At 43.5% G+C, this 25,182-nt stretch overlaps 1 protein-coding gene across 1 annotated transcript in view; it reads right to left on the reverse strand.

Annotated features, from left to right (window-relative positions):
- LOC126473672 (solute carrier family 22 member 1-like) overlaps positions 1-25,182 on the reverse strand; it is a 165,459-nt gene that overhangs the window by 15,944 nt on the left and 124,333 nt on the right. Inside the window, exons 6-7 of the mRNA XM_050100907.1 lie at positions 18,258-18,472; positions 14,327-14,514 (exon numbers count right to left, since the gene is read on the reverse strand). Of these exons, the coding sequence (XP_049956864.1) occupies positions 14,327-14,514; positions 18,258-18,472 (403 nt within the window). The remainder of the gene's footprint in view (positions 1-14,326; positions 14,515-18,257; positions 18,473-25,182) is intronic.

The following is a 25,182-nucleotide window of genomic DNA, read 5'->3' on the forward strand; positions in this document are numbered from 1 at the left end:
TCGAACAGCGGAGGAGTGGTACTCAAGTGTCAACTTTAGGTTACAATATCTCCGGATGTAATTAACATTTTACAATGCAACAAACGGCACTGATTACGTATTTGTTTATATGTTCAGATGTGCTAACAAAACTAACGGGGTTCCATTTAAAAAACGTAAGTTTGTGTTAAAAAACATACTTCTCTGCATTTTTTAATGGTTTGTATTAAATAGTTACACTAGCCCCTCTCCTCACGTTCGGTCTGTGGAATCGAGTCGTCAGTATTTGATGTGGTTTACGAAATATATCCAGTATATATATATATATATATATATATATATATATATATATATATATATATATATATATATGTGTGTGTGTGTGTGTGTGTGTGTGTGTTTGTAATGACTTTTGATCGCTATTAAGGTAAATACATTGTTTGTTCTCTATCAAAATGTTTCATTTGCTAACTATGCCTATCAGTAGTTAGAGCCTTCAGTAGTTCGAATCTTTTATTTAGCTGACAATACTGGCGGCCGCTGTATTGCAGTAGTTCGAGTAACGAAGATTTTTGTGAGGTAAGTGATTCATGAAAGGTATGGGTTATTGTTAGTTAGGGCCATTCTTTTGTAGGGATTATTGAAAGTCAGATTGCGTTGCGCTAAAAAATATTGTGTGTCAGTTTAGTGATGATCAGAATAAGTAAAGAGAGAAGTGTCTCAGTATGTTCAGTTTTACTCAGCTGTCTCTGTTTCAAATAACGTAAGAGTTTTTCCAGCGCTGTCATTCATAATTTTTGAAAGGGGACGTTTCAGTGTTGTTTGCATCTTGATTGTGAAAACAGCTGTAAGAGACATTTGCTGGTTCTCTAGATATGAGAAACACCTTACCTGACTTTGTAAAGTAAATGGATCATTTGCAATATGTTATATCATTGACATCGGTATTCGATAAAAATAATTCCAGTGGAACAACCACTTTCCTCTATTTTCGAGTTTTCAAGTAAAGTTCTTTGAGGACGAGATAAGTTTCTAGTTACTCAGTGATTTTGCAGCACGTCCCACATCGCTACACTCGCTTAAGATTCATGTCTCTAGGGATATAATTTCCAGTCTTGATCGTCGGAATTATACTGTGCAAGCGATAGGTAGCATACTGCTATGTGCTTGATATCGAGAACTATCGAGTAAATGGTATGATATTCTAACAAAATATGTGAAAATACGTATGTATTTGTAATACTAGAGGGTGGAGATGGCTGTAGAAAGGATGGCAGCAAGTAAGCAAGCAGCTCAGGAGCGGAAACAGTAAAGTCTTTATGGCAGGGGGAAGCAACACAGCGTTTGTACACCAGCTCAGAGATTGACCATGATCTGCTGAAGGGGCTCTGGTCGCATATCAGGACAGCGTGTGTGTGTGGGGGGGGGGGGGGGGGGGGGAAGGGGGGGCAGTCGAATCGTGACCATTGGCTGCAATAGATGACTGACCGACCTCGGGGGAAATGTCTAGTGCAGTGCGGACTATATTAGGTGCATGTAGTTTGTTTTTTGGGGACCTGTCTGTCTTCACGGCATGTGTATGACTGTCTGGTATCGATGCAGGATGCACAAGTGATGAGTTTGTATGGTGCAGGATATGAATCATGTTTACTACATTGGTATGGTATGTGGCTTTATAGCGCGGTTGGAGATGGGTTTCACACTGAAAAATTCGAGCTTTCAGAAAATGGTTAAAATGACTCTGAACACTATGTGACTTCTGAGGTCATCAGTCCCCTAGAACTTAGAACTACTTAAACCTAACTAGCCTAAGGACATCACACAAATCCATGCCCGTGGCAGGATTCGAACCTATGACCGTAGCAGCAGCGCGGTTCTGGGCTGAAGCGCCTAGAACCGCTCAGCCACAAAAGCCAGCCAATGCGAGCTTTCCTCGACAGTACCAGACTATAGTAACTGAGGAAGTGTCTTTGTAGGCCACTTTTGCACTGTTTAACTGTCAGTGCAATATGGCTGCCATATGTTTTTTTTTCGATCTGAACAAAATAGTTTTGCCACTGAATGTCTCGTAATTCGTCCACCTGCAGAAGATGGCGTACAGTGCTCCTATACTGACAACAGCAGTTTGACAGGTAAACTCAGTAAGAACCAACAGAATGGGCCATTCATAAGAAGTTCCGTGAACTCAGAGAGACACAAGTCATCCTTTGTGTGTGGCATTGGAGCCTCGACAGACTGGTTCAAACAAGATGGGAGCATGGTATCGGAGGAAAGTACTTTGTGACGTCTGAGAGACACCTGATGACTTCTCTGTTTGGATTTCCCCTGACAAGTCCTGACAGGCCATCCTCCTCTGGTTCGGACAGGTGGGACGATGACCCTCATCCGCCACTGTGGCTTTAGAGCGTCTCCAGAGCAGTATCTGTTGGACAATTCAGCCGTTTTTCTCGTCTGTAGGACAGTACTTAGAATTATGTTTGTGTAATGGTTCTGATTTTCCCGTCTGTGCTTAGACAAGTTCGATTAGTGAGGCAAGCTTCGAGAAGTGGGGAAAATTAGGACCCTGATTCCACCACCAGCACATATTAACTAAGCCCACACACAATTTCAGAAAAGTTATGAACGCCACAGCGGCTGTAGAATTCAGAAATTTTTCTCTCTCTGACAGTGCCTTCAAACAATCTGCTAAATTTCGAAAAGTTATGAGCATCCCCTTTAAAGTTACAGAGATATTTCTTTTGAATTCCAAATATTGTCGTTTTGGTGTGCGAAGTCAGATATTGTAGCTGATATTGGTTTCGAGATCTCTTTCACACAAAAGCGTATAAAGTGCCTTAGGCAGGTTTCACAAATATGGTGCGATCTTTTTAGAGACAGTGTTCGTGTGCGGCAGCACTCATCGCAAAATTGACGCAAAGTGCAGTGACCTTTTTTGAAAGTATATTTAGAGACATATTCAATTGGATTTAGTAACTCCTGAAGGAGCTCGTGTTCAAAAACGAGGGTATTTCCTACAGAAGGGCGTGAAGTCCCTCAGGGACTATTTCAGAAGTATGCAGCGGCAATTTTTGGTCTGCTTTCAAGTGAGGTGGTGGTGGTATTCCTAGGAGCAAAACATGTAACTGTCTAAATATTCTTGCGTCATCTGCAAAGCTCTTTCATTCTCTTTGTGCAGTGGTACGTTTAGCTCCTGTGATATCTTCAAGTTATATACACTACTGGCCATTAAAATTGCTACACCACGAAGATGTTGTGGTACAGACGCGAAATCTAACCGACAGGAACAAGATGCTGTGATATGCAAATGATTTGCTTTTCAGAGCATTCAGACAAGGCTGGCGCCGGTGGCTACACCTACAACGTGTTGACATAAGGAAAGTTTCTAACCGATTTCTCATACACAAACAGCAGTTGACCGGCGTTGCCTGGTGAAACGTTGTTGTGATGCCTCGTGTAAGGAGGAGGAATGCGTACCATCACGTTTCCGACTTTCATAAAGGTCGGATTGTAGCCTATCGCGATTGCAGTTTATCGTATTGCGACATGTCAAGATTCAATGACTGTTCGCAGAATATGGAATCGGTGGGTTCAGGAGGGTAATACGGAACGCCGTGCTGGAACCCAACGGCCTCGTATCACTAGCAGTCGAGATGACAGGCATCTTATCCGCATGGCTGTAATGGATCGTGCAGCCACGTCTCGATCCCTGAGTCAACAGATGGGGACATTTGCAAGACAACAACCATCTGCACGAACAGTTAGACGACGTTTGAAGCAGCATGGACTATCAGCTCGGAGGCCATGGCTGCAGTTACCCTTGACGCTGCATGACAGACAGGAGCGCCTGCGATGGTGTACTCAACGACGAACCTGGGTGCACGAATGGCAAAACGTCATTTTTTCGGATGAATCCAGGTTCTGTTTAACGAACCATGATGGTCGCATCCGTGTTTGGCGACATCGCGGTGAACGCACATTGGAAGCGCGTATTCGTCATCACCATACTGGCGTATCACCCGGCGTGACGGTGTGGGGTGCCATTGGTTACACGTCTCGGTCACCTCTTGTTCGCATTGACGGCACTTTCAACAGTGGACGTTACGTTTCAGATGTGTTACGACCTGTGGCTCTACCCTTCATTCGATCCCTGTGAAACCCTACATTTCAGCAGGATAATGCACAACCGCATGTTGCAGGTCCTGTAGGGGATTTCTGGATACAGAAAATGTTCGACTGCTGTCCTGGCCAGCAGATTCTCCAGATCTCTCACCAATTGAAAACGTCTGGTCAATGGTGGCCGAGCAACTGGCTCGTCACAATACGCCAGTCACTACTCTTGATGAACTGTGGTATCGTGTTGAAGCCGCATGAGCAGCTGTACCTGTACACGGCATCCAAGCTCTGTTTGACTCAATGCCCAGGCGTATCAAGGCCGTTATTACGGCCAGAGTTGGTTGTTCTGGGTACTGATTTCTCAGGATCTATGCACCCAAATTGCGTGAAAATGTAATCACATGTCAGTTCTAGTATAATATATTTGTCCAATGAATACCCGTGTATCATCTGCATTTCTTCTTTGTGTAGCAATTTTAGTGGCCACTGTGTATGTGACAGTATTCCGCACATTAGTTAGACACCAGATGTAATAACTTCCAAAACAGTTCTTGTTCAACTAAAAAGGGCATCCGTGCACTGGGGTTGAGATGGAGGACTACTGCCGTTATTTCCTGCTCAGCACACGCTCCTCTTCTAGCAGGCGTGGAGACTCTTGGGGCAGGGAGCCCGGCGTGTAGCCTCTCTTCCCGCAGGGACTGGAGACTCTGGGGTGAACGTCTTGCCTCCTGCACTTCGGACGACTGCCTTGTCTTTTATCGAATGATCTACATTTACAGCACACGCATTTATCAGCATGAGTTGCGAAGAGTAACCTAGCCCCATCGTGCTGAATCTTCATTATTTGACGTAGCGTATTCATCTTCACGAAATATCATTGCTTTCGACAGAGTCCTCAGATGCATGATTACAGCTAATATACCTGTTAACCTCCTCCTTCTCTAGCATAGACATCTCATCCGTTGAGCAAAGTAAACAATTATGTTCATTCCCCAGTCCAGAAGCTAAACACAGACTGAGTCTTTTTCCTGCAATTTTTTTGCCAGACCGCCATCTTGGATTTCGTCATGAGAGAGGAGTGAGGGAAGGGCCAAAAGCGGTCTCTGGTAGTGGTGTTGTGAACTGGGTCAGCTGGACTCTGGAGCTCATGGTGATGATAGTGTATAGAGCTACCATCTATGACAACTCATATTTTTTAAATAAACAATGCATACTTCTGTGCATCCTCTCTGGCAGCCCAGTGCAGACTGAGTCCTTTCCCTACTAATTCCCAGATGGGCGAGGGGAGGGGAAAGAGAGAGATGCATACCAAATAATGATTTATGTCTATTCTACGTGCAGCTCACCACAGACCGAGTATTTCTCCCGCCAGTTTGCAGATGGGTGAGTGAGGGAGTGGGGAGGGGGGTGGAGAGGGGAGGGGGAGAGGGGGTGGGGTTAGGTTAGTGGAGGTAGCTCAGTTGCCCTGTCGGCCGGAGTGGTCGAGCGGTTCTAGGCGCTTCAGTTTGGAATCGCGCGACCGCTATGGTCGCAGTTTCGAATCCTGCCTCAGGCATGGATGTGTGTGATGTCCTTAGGATAGTTAGGTTTATGTAGTTCTAAGTTCTAGGGGACTGATGACCTAAGATGTTAAGTCCCATAGTGCTCAGATCCGTTTGAGCCATTCAGTTGACCTATTTTCTCACCAAAATTTTTATTTCGCACCATGACGTCAATCTGACGGTTGCCATATCTATGATCACCGTCTTGGATCCGCCATCTTGAATAAATCTGGCAACAATCCAGCGTTGGGGGACGTCGTCGTTATCCCCCTGCTGGCGAGGTACCAAGCAAAAATCTCCGTAAGTTAAAACCAACAAATCTAAGTAGTTCTAAGTTCTAGGGGACTTATGACCACAGCAGTTGAGTCCCATAGTGCTCAGAGCCATTTGAACCATTTTTGAACCTCAAACATGGCTTCATGGTGAACATCTGATCCCTTCATGATGAGTCCTATTTTTCATAACCTGCACAAAACATAGCACTTCAGACCATTGTGAAGTTTCATTTGTTTCCACCCAAGTAGATAAAATATTTTCGATTTCTTGATTTGATCTTTCGACCGATCCCTGGGACTGACTGTGCCTCAGATTCCCATGGACTATCTTCATATCACTCCACATCCCACGTAAACTTTCAGTGACTTGGTTACAAAAATCTCTACCATTATCAAAGTGAAGGATACTTGGGGCCCCAAAGGTGGTAAAAATATCCAAGAGATGATATGCAAGTTCATCAGCTCTTTCGGAAGTTAGTGCGTGGAGGATAACAGTTTTTTTTCAAATGATCTTGGTATACAAGTATGAACTTCGACTTATCATCTGGATTTGCCTGCATGTCGATTAAGGCAATTTGGCATCGAATTCATTTCACTGTGTATGATAGGTTTCACTGCAAAACCCCTTTTCAATGTTTTTTACTTTTCCTGACATGGTTCACATAATCTCAAATAAGTAACAATTGATTCAGTAGTCTCATTCTTGTACATACGATTCAGTTCTACAATCACCCGTGTTCGGCCGCCGTGGTCTGCAGCAATGTGGGTCTCATGTACTCGTCAAACAGTTCATCAAAACGAACGTAATAATGAATTTCTTCATTACCAGTAGACACCGGTGCTAGGAGTTTTCTCTTCACCTCCGATGTTGAGAACATCACGTCACTTCAAACGTCTGTAGTGACCAGATTTTTTATTGGAAACGATTTTTGCATTTTACATTTAACAGAATACTATATTGCTCAGCAGCTACATAAAAATTGTTGTCCTTCTTCTTACTCACTGATTCACTTAAAAATTCGTAAAATCTATTACGCATAACATCACTTATTCCGATACAAAGCTGGAGAAGGAACACCACTAAAATGAGTCGCAAACATGACCGTACGCACGATGCTCGACACTGGCTGAAACTACGCAGCGGTTATTGCACTGAGAACTCATAACTGCCAACAAAGAAACATATCTGAACACAAAATTGGCAACAATGAAACTCGTTTGTACCTGCACAACGGAGGCGGGAGTCTTCGATCCAGCTTTTACCAGTTTGCAATGGTGAATCCTAAAATTTACCAATGTCTCTTGGTAAATGTTCGAAATCTATAGATTAATGAAAAATTTCGTACTTTTACATGCCGTGATGGTAAATCTTTTCACCGGTAAATTCTAGGATTTGACAATTATCTTTCATTTACAGTAACGTGTGTATTACACTTCGTCGACATTCATGAAATGTTTAAAACATACCATTATCTTGCACAATAAACGCCGAACGAAGAACGGCGGGCCACAGTGATCACAAAGGTTCGTACCGTCAAGTTCGAAGGTGAACTCCTTGAGAGTTACAAACGTTGAGCTAGGTACTCAAACTTAAAGAATTCAAGCAACATCATATTGGTGTCACGGGATGATGAGATTTGACGGAATGTGATGGCATGCATCCCAATATGAAACTGTGGTCTTGGAGCTTATTGAGAAAGTGGCTAGCCTCTAAAGCGCAGCTGCAAACCGTGCGATAATATGCTTTGTAGGTAGGAAACAAACAAACATCCAGAGGCTGAATTTGTCCAGTGGTTTCAGGTGGTATGCACCGCAATGTCACACACTTTTCAGGAGGGATAGTTTGCTCTAAAAGAGTTCAAGCAGACAAGGAATCGAGCAAAAGAAAGTCATTTTGAGCAGCTGTTGACCAAAGTAGTGCTCTTACCATAGCTGTAGTTCTCTTAAGCCCGTTTTCTCACTTTTAGTGGCTGAGACGTAAATATTCACTATTGCCCTTGCAAGATAAGGCACGCAAGAAAAGAATCGTAGGGGACAGAACACTTCAGCTCCTCGCAGAACAGTAGATAAGTTTCCAGCCACTTTACCCTCCACATTAACAGTGGGCATAATTGTGGATGAAAGTTCTAAGGCACTGATGTTATTTGATCTTGATACAGCTCTCTTGATACCTCTAATTTCCAAGATTGTTTTTATTTGCGTATCCTCCTCAAATCCCGATTAGTCGTTGTTGAAAACAAATTCCTTGCTGAACGAAGAAAATTTGTTTACCTCATCTACAAATTTTCTGACCGATTCCGCAGTTTTCTGTACATCTTCATCATGATGCTTTGCTTGAAATTTTGTCATCTTACATCTTCCAGTTCTGTAGCACTGTTTGAAGTTATATAAGCATCATCCTGCCTTCCTTGAAATGGCCGTAATGAATGTATCACGCAATTTGATGTGCATACAGGTATTGTGGTACGTCGCTAACATGCACATCCTCTAAATTGTATCGAGCATCCTTGAAACGCTCAAACACCAGTTTTTGTAACAAGTGCCCCGTGACCTCCATTGAATTCCTCCCCCCCCCCCCCCCCCCCCCCCGATAGCTGAGTGGTCAGCGTGACGGATTGCCGTCCTACGGGCCCGGGTTCGATTCCCGGATGGGTGAGGGATTTTCTCCACTCAGGGACTGGGAGTTGTGTTGTCTTCATCATCATTTCATCCCCATCCGGCATGCAGGTCGCTCAATGTGGCGTCGAATGTAGTAAGACCTGCACCAAGGCGGCTGCACCTGCCCCGCAAGGGGCCTCCCGGCCAATGGCGCCAAACGCTCATTTCCATTTTTTACCTCCTTGAATATCCATAGTTCTTCTTATGCTCTAAACGGTCAGACTGCGGACCTATTCGAAATCAGTTCATAGTTGTTTTTTTATTGCGCTGTCGACGATCTTCCATCTACGTAATTATGCACAGTACCCGCTCCGTGGGCAACAGTTATCATTTACTACGTTTCACTGGAGACGGGATATGTGGCTCCATGGATGGTGAACACTCCTCATGTGTATTTTCCGCAAGGTCGAGCATATACGACACCACACGTTCCACTGACTCATCTTGCAAATACGCTAATATTTCAGCTGCCACTTCCATCTCACTGTGTGAAATTCACTGGGTTCCTTTCCGACGAAATGTCAACTTCGGAAACTGTTGTGGTAGATATAATGTAATGTTTCCTTTGTTTATCTTTGCCATTGTTCTGCTTTGTATGAACACCACTAGCACTATAGCACTGTTGCGAGTTACTCGTCGCCTAAGCAGCTCAACTACGCCCCGTAGCCTCATGCTGTGCTCACCATTCAATACCTGCAGTCCTGCTCCGTGTTGTCATTAGCAACCAATATTGTGGTTGTGTGGTAGACAATATGTGGGAAGTCGAACGCCGTAAACATTATTGGCCAATTGCGACCTCGAACTCAAGGGGTTCCTTGTCACACTTCAAACAGAAAACCTCTCGGTGATATACGACGCCTCTCTTGTAGCCCCTGTCAGTGTACACTACTGGCCATTAAAATTGCTACACCAAGAAGAAATGCAGATGATAAACGGGTATTCATTGGACAAATATATTATACTAGAACTGACATGTGATTGCATTTCAAAGCAATTTGGGTGCATAGATCCTGAGAAATCAGTACCCAGAACAACCAACTCTGGCCGTAATAACGGCCTTGGTACACCTGCGCATTGAGTCAAACAGAGCTTGGATGGCGTGTACAGGTACAGCTGCCCATGCAGCTTCAACACGATACCACAGTTCATCAAGAGTAGTGACTGGCGTATTGTGACGAGCCAGTTACTCGGCCACCATTGACCAGACGTTTTCAGTTGGTGAGATATTTGGAGAATGTGCTGGCCAGGGCAGCAGTCGAACATTTTCTGTATCCAGAAAGGCCCGTACAGGACCTGCAACATGCGGTCGTGCATTATCCTACTGAAATGTAGGATTTCGCTGGGATAGAATGATGGGTACAGCCACGGGTCGTAACACATCTGAAATGTAACGTCCACTGTTGAAAGTGCCGTCAATGCGAACAAGAGGTGACCGAGACGTGTAACCAATGGCACCCCATACCATCACGACGGGTGATACGCCAGTATGGCGGTGACGAATGCACGCTTCCAATGTGCGTTCACCGCTATGTCTCCAAACACGGATCCGACCATCATGATGCTGTAAACACAACCTAGATTCATCCGAAAAAATGACGTTTCGCCATTCGTGCCGTTCGTCGCTGAGTAAACCATCGCAGGAACTCCTGTCTGTGATGCAGCGTCAAGGGTAACCGCAGCCACGGTCTCCGAGCTGATAGTCGTCCATGCTCCTTCAAACGTCGTCTAACTGTTCGTGCAGATGGTTGTTGTCTTGCAAACGTCCCCATCTGTTGACTCAGGGATCGAGACGTGGCTGCACGATCCGTTACAGCCATGCGGATAAGATACCTGTCATCTCGACTGCTAGTGATACGAGGCTTTTGGGATCCAGCACGGCGTTCCGTATTACCCTCCTGAACCCACCGATTCCATACTGTGCTAACAGTCATTGGATCTCGACCAACGTGAGCAGCAAAGTCGCGATACGATAAACCGCACTCGCTATACACTACAATCCGACCTTTATCAAAGTCGGAAACGTGATGGTACCCATATCTCCTCCTTACACGAGGCATCACAACAACGTTTCACCAGGCAACGCCGATCAACTGCTGTTTGTGTATGAGAAATCGGTTGGAAACTTTCCTCATGTCAGCACGTTGTAGGTGTCGCCACCGGCACCAACCTTGTGTGAATGCTCTGAAAAGCTAATCATTTGCATATCACAGCATCTTCTTCCTGTCGGCTAAATTTCGCGTGTGTCGCACGTCATCGTCGTGGTGTAACAATTTTAGTGGCCAGTACTGTATATTCTTGATGCTCTCCGTAACGTGCTCGTGTTTACCCTAAGATTCCGTGGTGAAACGTGCCATTCTTCGTTTGAACTTTCCTACTTCATCTGTTAATCCAGCCTGGTAAGGTTCCTAGACTGATGGATGATACTCGAGGACCGCTCTCACAAGTCTTTTATACGCCACTTCTTTCGTGGATGAATTACATTTTCTTAATATCCTTCCAATGAATCTCAGCCTGACATTGGGTTTTCCTATAGTTAATTTTATGCGGTCATTGCACTTGACGCCGTTCTGGATGGTTACTTCTACAATCTTACTGTCACTGTTTCGAGTAGTTTGTTACCAATACCGCAATCGTACAGTCCAGTACGTCGTATTTATTTGCACTACCGCTCAAAAGTTTTCAGTCAACTGTCACAACTACAGATTTGTGCTTAAAAGAGGAAATTTGTTTTGAATATTCTTCATACACCCATTTGAAAATAGAACAAGTGTAAACATGTAAAAACTAAGTGCGTCTGTTGTGTATCTGACTGGCTGTTCGCGCAGAGGGGCGTTGATGGGTATCCACAACAACTCTGACGTGCCATTAGCTAAGACGTTTCTATTCGAAGCGGCCTCATTTCTTCAGCTCTCTGTGAAGCAATCACTTTCCATTAGTTTACAGTACACTGTGTTCATCTAGCAGTGTGTTTGTATGCACTGATAAGGTTCATACCCTCTTAGGTGAAATTGGGAAGAAAGCAGGCGAATGGCATCGCAAAATGTGCTGTAATTGTAGCTCTGCATCTGAAGGCAGTTCTAACGAGATAATATCTACAAAGTTTGGCGTAGCCCGATTTACAGTGGTGTGTACTCTGCAGTGGTTGAAGCAAACTGTAGCCAGTGCAATTGTTTCGCGATCGGGAAGACCCCGAGTAACATCGTACAGGGAAGATCAGCTCATATGTGTACAGAGTAAACGTCAATGGACTCTTACCGAACCTAAAACTTGTGAGGGAGTAAAGTATGTATGCGAGCAGTTCCAACCCCTCTCTTAACAGTGTAACGCCGTCTTCGTGAACAAGGTTCAAAGGGATGCATAGCGGCCAAACGACCTTTATTAAGGAAACAAAACAAGGCACAGTTATTGCAATGAGCACGGCAACGTAATGATTGGAGCGTGCAGCAATGGTCCTAGGTGTTACTCACGGACGAATCTAAGTGAGAATTACTTTACAGCCGTCGTCGAACGGATGTTCTCCGACTTCGTGGAGAACTAGTGATGAGCAGTGTGTGACACCAAAGGTGAGTCATGATGGAGTGTTGGTCATGGTGTGGGCGTGTTTTGTAGGCGATTAGGTCGGTGATCTAGTGAGAATTAAGGAAACATTAACGAAGGAAGGATAGCACATGATTCTGGTGAACAATGCAGTTCTATCTGGCAAGGGAGTTACTGGTCGCGGGTTTGTTCTGCAACGTGACAATGATCCCAAACATGCTTCAAAATTGTGCAGAGGGTATGTCAATAGAAAAGGGATATTTGGGAAATATGACTTGGCCAAGTCAGTCGCCTGACTTAAATCCCACTGAAGTCTTACGGAATGAACTTCGTGGAGCGGTCAGAAACTAAGGTCATTTAATTTTGAAGATGTGTACAATTATTTACAGGAGTTTAGTGCAGAAATATCTTCAAAAACAGTACAAAATCTTATCTCCAGAATGCCAAGAGTTTGTGCAGCTGTTCTGAGAGAAAGGATAGACACTGTGAAAAGGCTAAAAATCTAAACCATGTTGTATTGTTTTTAATGACAGAACGAGAATATATGTTTTTAGTTGGAACAGAAGTATAGGACTGTGAGTTCGCCTTGAAGCAAAACACTTTTGTTATTTACTTATTAACTCCCAAACTAGTTTTAGCGACAATATCGCCACCATCAGTGGGTTCTTTGATTCTAAAACATGCAAAAATAGTATAGTTATAAACCTTGTGAAACATTACTACATGTGTTCTGTTTGGTTCTATATACTGTTTCAGTGAATAATATTTACTTTGTGCGATATGTTTATATATTGGAATAAAGTATATAGTTTTTATTATGGGCGGTCGAAAACTTTTTACCGATAGTTTAGTTTCAGAATAAATTCCAGTCCATGCACCAATAGTCTATGCTATGCGGGTTCTGGGTTCCAGTTTTGCTATAGACAACAGCACCATCTGCAGACAGATTCAAAGAGGTTCCTATGTTGTCCTCTAAAACATTTCTACACATTTTAAGTAGTAATGGCTCTATAACACTAGGTACTCCAGAAATTACTTTTCCATTTAGGTCTATTTTGTCCTCTTAAGAACCATTTGCTGAGTACTACGTGCAAGTCTTGAATCAGGTTCACGAGAAGACATTGCGGAAATATATAGAGTGCCTTGTACAAGTCAGTGAAATGGCATCACCCTAGACACTCTGGATTTCATGACGGAACAGAGTGAGCTGTGTCTCGCAAGATGTCCGCTTACGGAGTACTCGTTCATTTTTAAACAGGAAATTTTTCTGCTCCATAAACGTCCAAATTCGCAAGAGTGAAACATGCTGCAACAGACTGACCTCAACAATATGGGCCTACAAATTTCTCGTGATCGTTTTATCCAGAGTGGAGGGAGGGTAATTTTATTTGAAGTTTGGTTATAAGCTAGCTTTTGATCGGTTACTAGAGATATTCTTGAAAGATAATATTCCAGATGGAATGAACATGCGCCAACGGTAATTTCACACATCGTTAAGAATGCTGTGAACCATTCCAGTTCTTGTACTCGTGTACAACTTTTTAAACTTGTCTCTCTTACACAGCAAATTTTCCAGATATGATTCGCTTCGAGTGGGTAGTTACTCATCTTACGACAGATCGACATTTCATGAATCATACTTACAGTATGAGGTTAGGGGTGTTCTGAGACATCAATCACAGGAAAAACATTATCAGCCTCTACTTTTGCACGACATGCTGGGTATCACAATGTACCAGACAGAACCGATGGACGAGCTTTCAAACTGAGTAACATTCAGTTTAAGAGAACTAAAGGCAGAACTAAGTTTCAACTTCTGCGGCATTTTAGCTGTTGTAACCTCTGGCAACTGAAGTGACATTCCACGTTGGAGGTCATTGAGTTCTTCTGACAGTACAGTTCTGCTGTTCTTGCTTCTCTACTGACCACACAATACTCCCCACCTCGTTTAACACTGGATCGTCTGTCTCTCTTGATATCTAGTGGTCAATTTCGCATTACAGACGGGTGTCGCGATAGTTGAGGTAGTGTCCGTCGGAGGAACTAACATTGTACTTGGTGCTTCTTCGATCGTGTGCTCTCAAAATTCTAACAGTGCATCTCTATATGATCCAAAATACCTCCCTTGCAGCATCTGCGACTGAACTTGGATGAGCAAGTGTGTAATAGATCAATAGTGCTTTTTTCCAGCTACTGATGTGTTACACCTAACATTTCACGTACCATCAACGCCAAATAGGGCAGAGCAGACATGGCAACCCCGGCGACAGCCCATTCGACACTGGTTGCGATCTGGCGCAGACACGTGGGGTGCACCTCGATGCTCTGCAGGTTCGTCATGCTCATGTTGGCAGTGGTGCTGAACTGCATCAGCAAGGTCCCCATCACGACGGGTGCGCCCTCGACGTGTGCTGTGCAGAAAGAGAATTTTTGTACATTCGGTTCTGAGAAAGAGACTCTAAGAGGTCCGTGAATAAGGAATTTATTGCTAGCGCACTCGAGCAGATGTAACTTCGATTGAATGTCCACGCGCTGCCTGCGATATGTAAGCTACAATAGAATCGCAGACCAGAGAGTAGTGTCGACAACAGTACGAGTAGTAGCTCGCAGTCGTGAAGAGCGATGGCGCTGCCTGGGCGATGTAAAACCAAGTATTACTATTCATAGTCGCGCGCATATGTGATTTGTAACAACTGTTTTTGCCCTATTGTCATATCAAGTACCACGTACATGTTTTTAAAAAAATCTTTTAATAATAATCTTTCTTATAAAAATAACTTTTGACCATCATTAATCTGAATTTAAAGATTTTACTAATTCTCTTGTCCATGGTCATCCCAACTATCGTAAATAAAAATCAGTTGTTTCTTTTTACACATGACAAATCTAGCGGCCAGCATTGCACTGGGCTGTGCCAGAAAAATTTCTTATAGGAGCAGATATATACGCGTTATTTGGCGACTTCATTGAGGTAAGAATTTTCAATTTATTCAGTGTGACCTTCCAGGGCCACAACGCAGCACTGCTGATGTCCAAAATTTACCAGTTTAAATTCACAGTCAGTTAATTATTGAAAGGTTACATGTGAGCCACAATTTTTTTTTTTTGAGAAGATAGTCACATTTTATTATTCCGAGGTTACAGAAGTAAACTGTTGGGAGGTTATGAGAACGATAGACCATAAATGGCTGTGAGAAGACGTCACTATGCTGAAAAATATACTCAAGCTGTAATTCATGACATATGCAAATCTTCTTGACCCTTGATTTTACTTTTTTGCAGTTTGTGATGTATGTTCATAATTTAATGAAAAGAATTGAAATGTGATCATTACAGATTTGTTAAACAAATTTCCAATTTAAGATTCCACAGTTTGTCAAACGGTTGCATTCCTTTGTTGTTTTAATAGATCCCATCTTAAGTGAATTTCTTTGAAATTCCCCAAATATTATTTTCACATTTACATTATACTGTGTCTCTGTTATTGGCAGTCATAGTGTCATACTTTGAATGAGACTGTTTCCTATTAAACTTAAAATTAAAGCAGATGTACCATTTCACTTCTTCTCCATTTTTACTTCAACCATTTTCACTTTTGCTAAGTGAAACTGTGGTGTCACCGCCAGACACCACACTTGCTAGGTGGTAGCCTTTTAAATCGGCCGCGGTCCGCTAGTATACGACGGACCCGCGTGTCGCCACTATCAGTGATAGCAGACAGAGCGCCGCCACACGGCAGGTGTAGAGAGACTTACTAGCACTCGCCCCAGTTGCACAGCCGACGTTGCTAGCCATGGTTCACCGAGAATTACGCTCTCAATTGCCGAGACGATAGTTAGCATAGCCTTCAGCTAAGTCAATGGCTACGACCTAGCAAGGCGCCATTAACAGTATATTGCATGTATCTAAAGAGTCTAACTTGTATCGCCAAGAGCGATGTACACCAATGATGGATTAAAGTTAAGTATTCCAGCAGCTACGTACTTTTCTTTATAGCATTCATTACGTATCCTGTTTCAGACCTCACGCCAGCCTGCGTGAGTTTAAGCGCGTGGCTTTCGGTTACCCGTCACTGTGGACTGGCTGTCTTGTCAGTCCACTACAGAAACTAAGTTATTTAATGCTACCAAGAGCTCCAAATTCTGGGCTAAAAAGACATAATTACCTTAAAATAAAATAATATTGTGTTCATTGAACTAGGTAATTAATTTACAAGTATAAAACGTATAAATTTGTTATATTTGTATTTCAACGTATCATGAAGTTCAAAACTTGTAATAACATTGATTGGAAGGTACTATCTTTAAATGTATTTCTGACAAGTGTTAATACAATGTGAAGAAATAAACCTATGATCGAATGATGTAGGAATAACATATATTCTGCATAGATTCTAAAGCATTTTCAATATTAAAAATAGGTACAAAGGAACGAATTGTAACATTTAGTTCTTGTAATTTTATTGTGTGGTTCTCCCAAATTTGATCGCAATTTTTTGTTTCAGCACACACAGCGAGAATGAGCTCTATAAATGTAATGGCTTACCATGATGTAGTACACAATGGATATTTTGCATCTTTCAAACATAAATTATCTATATACTTCTATTAATTAAAGTGTATTCTAAAATAAAATAGGTTCCAATGTTGAGAAGTTAGCTGAGAAAATTTATTACTTTCGAGTATGTATCTCAATGATTGTCATAGCAAGTTGGATGTGGTAGTCGTTATTTTCAAGCAGATGCGCATTACGTGAAAGTTTAATGCTATATGTGAGCATTTATCCTTGGTTATAAACAAACCAGTGCTTAACTCGTAAAGTAGAATAACTGTTGTTCATCTCATGAAATAGAATTTCTTACTGTTTCTTAAACAACCATTTTACATATGGTTATAAGAAGCATCCTCAGCAGCTTACAACAGAAGTAACTTAAAATTATTCGTTTTTGTACATTTTCTCAGTAAGGATTTTTGGGTTGAACCCATGGTTCTGGGATTCACTTTAATTATAAGCTGAGGATGGTCTCCACTTTTAATACTGGTTAGATTTTGCAGCTACATATTGTGCTCACATCAAACAGTTACTTTCACAAATGCCATGTTCCCCTGATAATGGACAAGAAAATTATAGGCTGATTATGGTAAATGATGGTGTTAATTCAAATAAATCGTATTAATGAGTTTTATTACAAAAAGGTTTCGTTTCATGTACAAGAATATCTGTGTGCACAACAGCAGGCAACAAGCAGAAATTGTAAAGCACTAAGACTAACATCTAGCACCACAAAATGGCCTTTTTCGATAACTGATATGTTTTTACTTTTACTTGTTCTCAACAAAGTGGCTGAATATTGACATAGCGATTACTTGCACTTGCAATTTAGATCACTGTTGATCATATTGCCGGCATTTCTGCCGTTCTATTCGTGCTGATTAAATTTATGGATTAGCTGTAGAACTGCACACTGCATTTATCAGCATATTTGAGTATTTATTGTGTCTATTTGAGGCAGTATATCGTTTTCTCACTTGTTGTATTGTATCCTGCCCCCTCCATCCCCTAAAGATCTGCTATCCCATTCATGATCAACCCAATTACTCACAATGAATTATTCCTCTAAATAGGAAACTGAGTGCATTACTCTTTGCTGAGAGCAGAATAGTTTTCTCCACTACGCCATTATCTCAAGCAGGATGAAAGACTGGAGAAACCTTCCACCTCACCAAATTTGTGCAGGGGTTGGCATACTAAACCTTCGATTGTGTAACAGCGTACATTAATCATCACCACACGTTACAGTACTTGGCCATTTATAATTGAATTTTGTCAGTGTCTAACATGTCGCATTAGTTGTTGTCACAGTCTAAGAGCAACAAAAAAGCGAACATTGTCTACAAACAAAGGAATCTGTTCATTTCTCTCTCAGTTTTACCAACCTCCAATCTGTCAGTATCACTCCATCACAGTTTCTACACAAGATGGTTGTATGTTGGCTTTTCTCCACCTCTACTCACCTCATCGTTGACCCAGCTGGTTACCATGGCGGTCCTGTCTGAATGTTAGACCACTAACCAACTGTAATCTCTTACGATTTTCATCCAATTTTTAGATAAGATAGAGGCTAAATCAGCAGAGACACATGGATACAGCTCACCAGTGAACAGGCAGAAGATGAGAACACAGGCCATTGCGGCCAAGAGTGCACTGGCTGCACTGGGCCAACGGCGACCGAACCTCGCTCCAAAGTAGTTCACCACGTAGAAGGCAGCGAAAATGGCCGCCCCTTGAGCCACTATCCCCAGGAAAGGGTTCGCACTCAGTTGGCTCACCGCTATCACTGGTGAGAACATAGTCAGCAGGTACACCGACCTAGTAACGACCAGAAATGCGCACATTATATCCACTAACAAGTATCAACATGCACAGACTCCTTTAAATGGACTTATGACACATTCTTTAATGTAACGTCTGGTTAAAACTTGTCATTAATCTATATTTGTATAAAAATTGAACTTAAATATGCGATTTTACCGTCATCATACAAAGAAAATTGGGAAGCTTGTACACTGATTTTAGATGCAGGTCGAGGTATAGTATGACAGACAGATAGCCAGAACGAGATTTTCACTCTGCAGCGGAATGTGCGCTGATATGAAACTTCCTGGCAGATTAAAACTGTGTGCCGGACCGAGACTCGAACTCGGGACCTTTGCCTTTGCGGGCAAGTGCTCTACCACCTGGGCTACCCAAGCACGACTTACGCTCCGTCCTCACAGCTTTACTTCTGCCAGTTCCTCGTCTCCTACCTTCCAAACTTTACAGAAGCTCTCCTGCTCAGTTGGTAGTGCACTTACCTGTGAAAGGCAAAGGTCCCGAGTTCGAGTCTCGGTCTGGTACACAGTTTTAATCTGCCAGGTAGTTTCAGACAGATGGCCAGTCTGAAACTTTATTCTGGACAAGCCCTCGTAATATGATGTTCTTAGTAGCTACAGTAATGTGGATGGTCAGTTCTATTAATTTAAAGCTGCTCCATTTCCTTCTATTTATATATACATTACTTAAGTTTGTGACCGAATTCAGTCTTTGCATCCAGACTATTTTCAAGTGGATCTGAAAGTCGTGCTGCTGTAAAACAGCTTCAAGCATTCAGCATGAAGTGTTCTCCGAACATAGAGAAGCTAATACTCATCGCTTCTGGCAGTGTGACGTCGGAAGATGGAATCTCTACCTTGACACCGCCCCATTGGAAGAAATTGCATACTGCACGACTGTGATTAGGTTGTCCGTGGTCAGAAATAGTTGTGTGTAGCTGATAACTGATCGGTTCATCAGCCTTGCAGGTGATAACGTGGTGGGAACCTATCGTGTCTCAAATGAACCCCTTCTTTTTCTTCTTCGGAGCAAGTTATATCATCTAGTAGTCCTCCAGTATGACTAAATACACATATCTCATTACAGTTTCCCTGACGACAAAAGAGATGGGACATGCACGCTGTTGTATCCCAGATAGACTCGGACAGGAATTAATAACGTCGGATTGAGTGAAAGCCCATCATGGTGGTTAATGTAATATGTCGTGCATACCGAGCCGGCAGTAGAGGGACAGGTGCCCAGATGCTAAGTCCTATCCATGTACTGGCTGCTTTAGCTAAAAGTCCCTGTTTACCACTGCTAGGCTATGCTGATGCCATTTTTTGATTCCATTTACATTTACTGGTCATTGCTCACAGACCGCTTTTTGGTCATTTCTGTTACCATGAGTAATTTCTTTCTAGTTGTCCTAGTACCATTGACCATTTAGTGTAGTTGATTTTATTAAACAAATTATTAGGCTGACATCTTGGATATTCGAGAATTCAGCCGGATGTTCGCGTCGTTCTCGCACGATATTTCAACAGCGTGCCTCGCTGTCTTCTTCAGGTGCTACCTGAGACTGGTCTTTGGGTCGATCGAGTCCAGTATTTGTGCCTGGAAGGAGCTGGGCGTTCCGTCTTCGGTCCGCGCCGAGTCGAGTGTTCCCTCAGTGGTCCGCGCCCGCCAGACTCGGCTTCAATGCACCCCTCCAGTCGCCGGTGTTCCGACCGCCGTCCGCGCCCGGCCTGGCCGTCTTCTGAAATCGAGTTCATGATCTGGGGTGTGTCAAATCTGGTCTCTAATGTCCGACACCTTCTGTCTCGGCTGTTCTCTCGGTCTCCGCTTCTATTTCTTGTAGAATCCCAGAGTGTCGTGCGTTGAGTTTTCACTAGCTCAATTGCTGGATTCCAGGCAGTGCTGGTTTGGTATCCCGAGTCACAGTTGATTTGATCATCTGTGACCTTAATCTCAATGGCTTCTTTAATGACACTGTCCCCAAGTCTTGAGGTCTGTGTCACAATCTTGTTGTCATTGAAATCCACTGAGTGACCAAGTTCCAGACAATGTCTGTCTGAGTCTGGTGTGTCTTTGGTGTTCTTTACACCTGATGTCCACAGTTCTGGTGGTCTGGCCAATGTATGACACCCCACACTGGCATGGTATGTTGTAAATACCTGGCTTGCGTAGCCCCAGGTCATCTTTTACATTCCCCAGCATAGCCCCCAATTTTGGTTGGTGGGCAAAATATGCTCTTGGTGTCATATTTCTGAAGAATCCTGCTGATTTTGGCAGAGATAAGTCCGGCGTATGGCAGGTATGCCATCTTCTTTGCCTCTTCTGGTTCTTCTTCTGGATCCTTTGGCTGATTGGCAGATTGAACTGCCTTCTGGATATCTCTAGAGGAGTACCCATTCCTGCTGAACACTGATCATAAGTGTTCTATTTCTGTGGTCAAACTATCAGGATCTGACAGAGTTTGTGCTCTGTGGACCAGTGTTTTGAGCACTCCATTCTTCTGTGCCGGATGGTGGCAACTGCTGGCTTGTAGGTATAAGTCAGTTTGCGGTACACACTGTGTCCAAATGTGCCATCTGCCTTTCTCTTCACTAGAACATCCAAGAATGGAAGTAGTCCACCCTTCTCCATTTCCATTGTGAACTGACTATTAGGATGGCAAGAGTTCAGATGTAGCAGGAATTGATCTAACTTCTCTCTACCATGGGGCCAGATGACAAAGGTATCATCATAAAAAAGCACTAGGGTTGATATGTGGTTGAAGAAAGTGCCTCCTCTTCAAACCTTTCCATAAATAGGTTGGCCACCACTGGTGATAGAGAGCTGCACAATGCCACCCCTTCTGTTTGTTCGTAAACTGGACCCCCATATAGGAAGTACGTCAAGGTCAGCACATGCCTGAATAAGCCAAGGAGAGCCCCACCTAACTTCTCTCCAATAAGCTCAAGTGACTCCTTCAGTGGTACCCGTGTTAAGAGAGACACCACATCGAACCTAACCATGATGTCTGTGTCTGTGATGTGTTGCTGGCTCAGCCGTTGCAGGAAATCCTCTGAGTTCCGGATGTGATGTGCACATTTACCCACATGTGGTGTCAACATCTTCTTCAGGTATTTCGCAGTAGCGTAGGCTGCTGCGCCAATATTGCTGACAATAGGTCGCAGAGGAACCCCATCCTTGTGAACCTTGGGGAGTCCATACAGTCAAGGTGGTGCTGGTGCTTTGGGATGCAGCTTCTTGATGACTTGTTCAGGCAGGCCCATCTCCTTCAACAGAGCCCTGGTCTTTTTGTCCTCTTTCTCTGTAGGGTCGCTTGCTATTGACCTGTATGCAGGATCCTCCAGAAGGTGTTGCACCTTTCTTCCATATTCTGTTTTCTTTAGGATGACTGTAGAGTTCCCCTTGTCTGCGGGCATCACCACAATGCTGTCATCCTCCCGGAGTCGCCTCAGACCACCCTTTCATCACCTGAAATGTTGGATTTGGGTGGCTTGGTCTTGGTGAGCGCCCTGCAGGTCTCTCTTAGGATCTGTTCGGCCACACACTAGAAGGTAGAGTGTTGGCCACTTGCTCAACTGCACTGACGAAGGCTGCGACAGGCACGTTTCTAGGGGTCACTGCGAAATTGAGGCCCTTACTTAGTACTTTTAAGGTGGTCTCATCAAGCTGCTTGTCACTAAGATTGACCACCGTGTGTGTGTGTCCCCACTCTGTTGCACCTTGTTGTTGAGGCGCTCAAACTTGGCTAGTTGGCATCGCATTGACTTCTTTCTTGTGCATTCTGCTAGAGACCAGGAGGCTTCGTCAACCTGGTCCCAGTCTTGAGCGGTCAAGGAAGCTGCTATAGTTAGGTGAAGATACAGCAAATCTCTGGACTTCACATCCAGTCGGTGGCGCAAGTCGCGCACTATCTCTCTAACCAGAGCGAGACTAGCTCTGTGTTTGATCCTGTTTGCTGCTCTGGAGTTAACGTGATGCTTGATCCTGGCGACCACTGGAGCTACTTGCCCCTCTCGGCATCTCAGCAGGAAACTGAGAGAACTCAGCATCCTCCCTTTCCTTTGTCGAAGCTTATCTAGCTTCTTGATGTTGCGGTACATCTCCTCCCCACAGAGTCTTCTGATGTAATTCTTCATGCTTTCCCGGCGGTCTGTTGACATCTTGGACATTCGGGAATCCAGCCGGATACTCGCGTCGTTCTCGCACGATATTTCAACAGCGACCAGAAAGGGCCAATATAGCCTCGTCTGGCGGGCGCGGACCGCAGACGGAACACATGACACATCGAGGACCGATTATGGAGCGCCCAGCACGAAGCGGAATTGGAAATCATAGTATCAGTCATGAGACAGAGTACCCAACGTCTCAGATCGGGTCTGACACACCTCAAATGACGTCCACAACCGTTGGGGACGGCCAAAACGGGCGCGGTCGGACGGCAGTCGGAACATCCGCGACTGGAGGGGTCCATTGAAGCCGAGTCTGTCGGGCGCGGACCACAAATGGAACACTCGACTCGGCGCGGACCGAAGACGGAACGCCCAGCTCCTTCCAGGCATAAATACTGGACTCCATCGACCCAAGGACCAGTCTCAGGTAGCACCTGAAGAAGACAGCGAGGCACTCTGTTGAAATATCTTGCGAGAACGACGCGAGTATCCGGCTGGATTCCCGAATATCCAAGATGTCAACAGATCGCCGGGAAAGCATGCAGAATTAAAAATTAATAAGTTGTTTGTAGTTGTTTTTATTTGGAAGAAAGTAGGCGCGTTATAGTCCATAGTACCTGACCTAGCTGGCATACTGTCACAATCAAAGTATTTTCAAAGTCAGAAAAAAATCATAAACTTTCCGTAATTCGGTAGCGTTATTTACATCACTGTAAGTGTGGAACGTTGTTCAATTGTACTGCGACAGCAGTTACATATTTAAATGACAGACGTACATCGTACAAACTCACACTCCATGGGCTTGGCGAATTATTACCAAAGGTTTGCACCAACATTTTCGGAAATAGCACAACTATTCATTAAGAAAGGAGTGAAGTTTAACTGGTCACTGGAGTGCATAGTTGCTGTTGTTTTTTGCTAACTGAACATAGCGATTAGATTGATGAATTATTGAAGCTGTCTGGCAGCTGTTTCACAGTTAGCTAGAGCACGTGGCCTCACCTCCTATATTGCTGCTGTCTTGACTGTGGCCGACAAGGGACTCACATTTCGTATATCGGGGTTTTCTGATGTCTAAAAAGAGCATTTATAGGAGGCAAGAGGGGAAGTCAGAAGACGAGAAGTGATGCAGATCAGGTAAAAATATAAATACATTGTTCCAAAAACACAAAGAAATCGTAGTTAGCCCGTTAGAATAAAAAAACGGTTACTCCAATCCTATTTAAGTCAAACCTGGCATAAAAATGTCTTGCTGGTAGGTCAAGAAGAAAAGCAAGTTATTAAACGTAAATGATTGTTTGAGTAAGTCCTCCTGCTGTTTAGAGGGAGAGGGACAGAGAGAGAGAGAGAGTGCATTGAGAGTTATGTTAAAAAATATAAGTAGCCAAAATAACTAAAATGGCTGAGGGCCAGATAGGCGCAGCACAAATTATTTATAGCGGAGGCATGCTTTGTGTTTCATGCGTACCACGTGGGATGCTAACAGTAGTATCACTATGAAATCACAGTCGAAATACTTCTAACTGTACTACTGATCAAAGTTGCACCAACGCGAACTGTGCATTCCATAGTTGCTACCAAGCGCAAGAAGCATATGCACAGACATGAAAACGGCGGGAACACCTGCGCTAGTGAGAAAAACGACGTGCAGCAACCTATTGCGTAGCTAAGTAACTTCGTAGCGTTTTATCATTAGTTTCGTAAACACAACAGATACTTCAGTCATCAATAATATATTCTTATGCGCTATTTACAACAGTTTGCGGACGCGGGGGTAACTTTACGATTACGCGTCTGTAGAAATAACGAGGTTTCGAGGCGATCGTGTAAGCGTATTGTCATATCGCTGGCTTAGTTGTGGTGTATCTTTGCGGGCAGCCGCGTCTGTAGTAAGTCGAGCACGGGACACGAAACTGTTATGTTGTGTAGTGTGTAGCTCTGCATGTTGAAGCATTGTTAGTACTCAGGTTGAAGTGTTGCTACAAGTGTTATTATAGTAAAGTGATGACATATGGAAATGTTTCAGAGGAAAGTGCGTCAAAAAGTAATTGAAAATGAGCAGTGGCGTTACTAACGTATTTATGCACCCTCTCGTAGCATCGATCATTCGCGCAGGGTTCGGTCTCCATGAATGAACAAATGTGAATCAGTAATACTATTTACCACAAAAGAGTGCAGTCAAGTGCCAGTGATTTATAGCGAGCGTGAGAACGTGCGTTCGATCATCGCGTTTCCGCATCATCAACAATCAGCCGCGCCGCGACAGTTACGCGCACGCTCGTACAAGTGAGAACTGAGAAATGAAAAATTAACTTTACGAACAGTGTTATAGCATTAGTAGTGACAAGGAAGACTATTACCATATATGTGTATGTGTGACGAGCGTAAGAAACTTTCGTTCGGCTTCCGCATCGTGTCGGTTACAAGTACGTTCGTCTGAGTTATATTTTGGGCTGTTAATTATCAATATTGTTAATTGGGATAAACATTTATTTTATTTATTTATTTATTTATTTAACCTGGCAAGATTAGGGCCATCAG

This window comes from Schistocerca serialis, chromosome 4 (genome assembly GCF_023864345.2).
Source record: "Schistocerca serialis cubense isolate TAMUIC-IGC-003099 chromosome 4, iqSchSeri2.2, whole genome shotgun sequence".
NCBI classification, from domain to species: Eukaryota; Metazoa; Arthropoda; class Insecta; order Orthoptera; family Acrididae; genus Schistocerca; species Schistocerca serialis.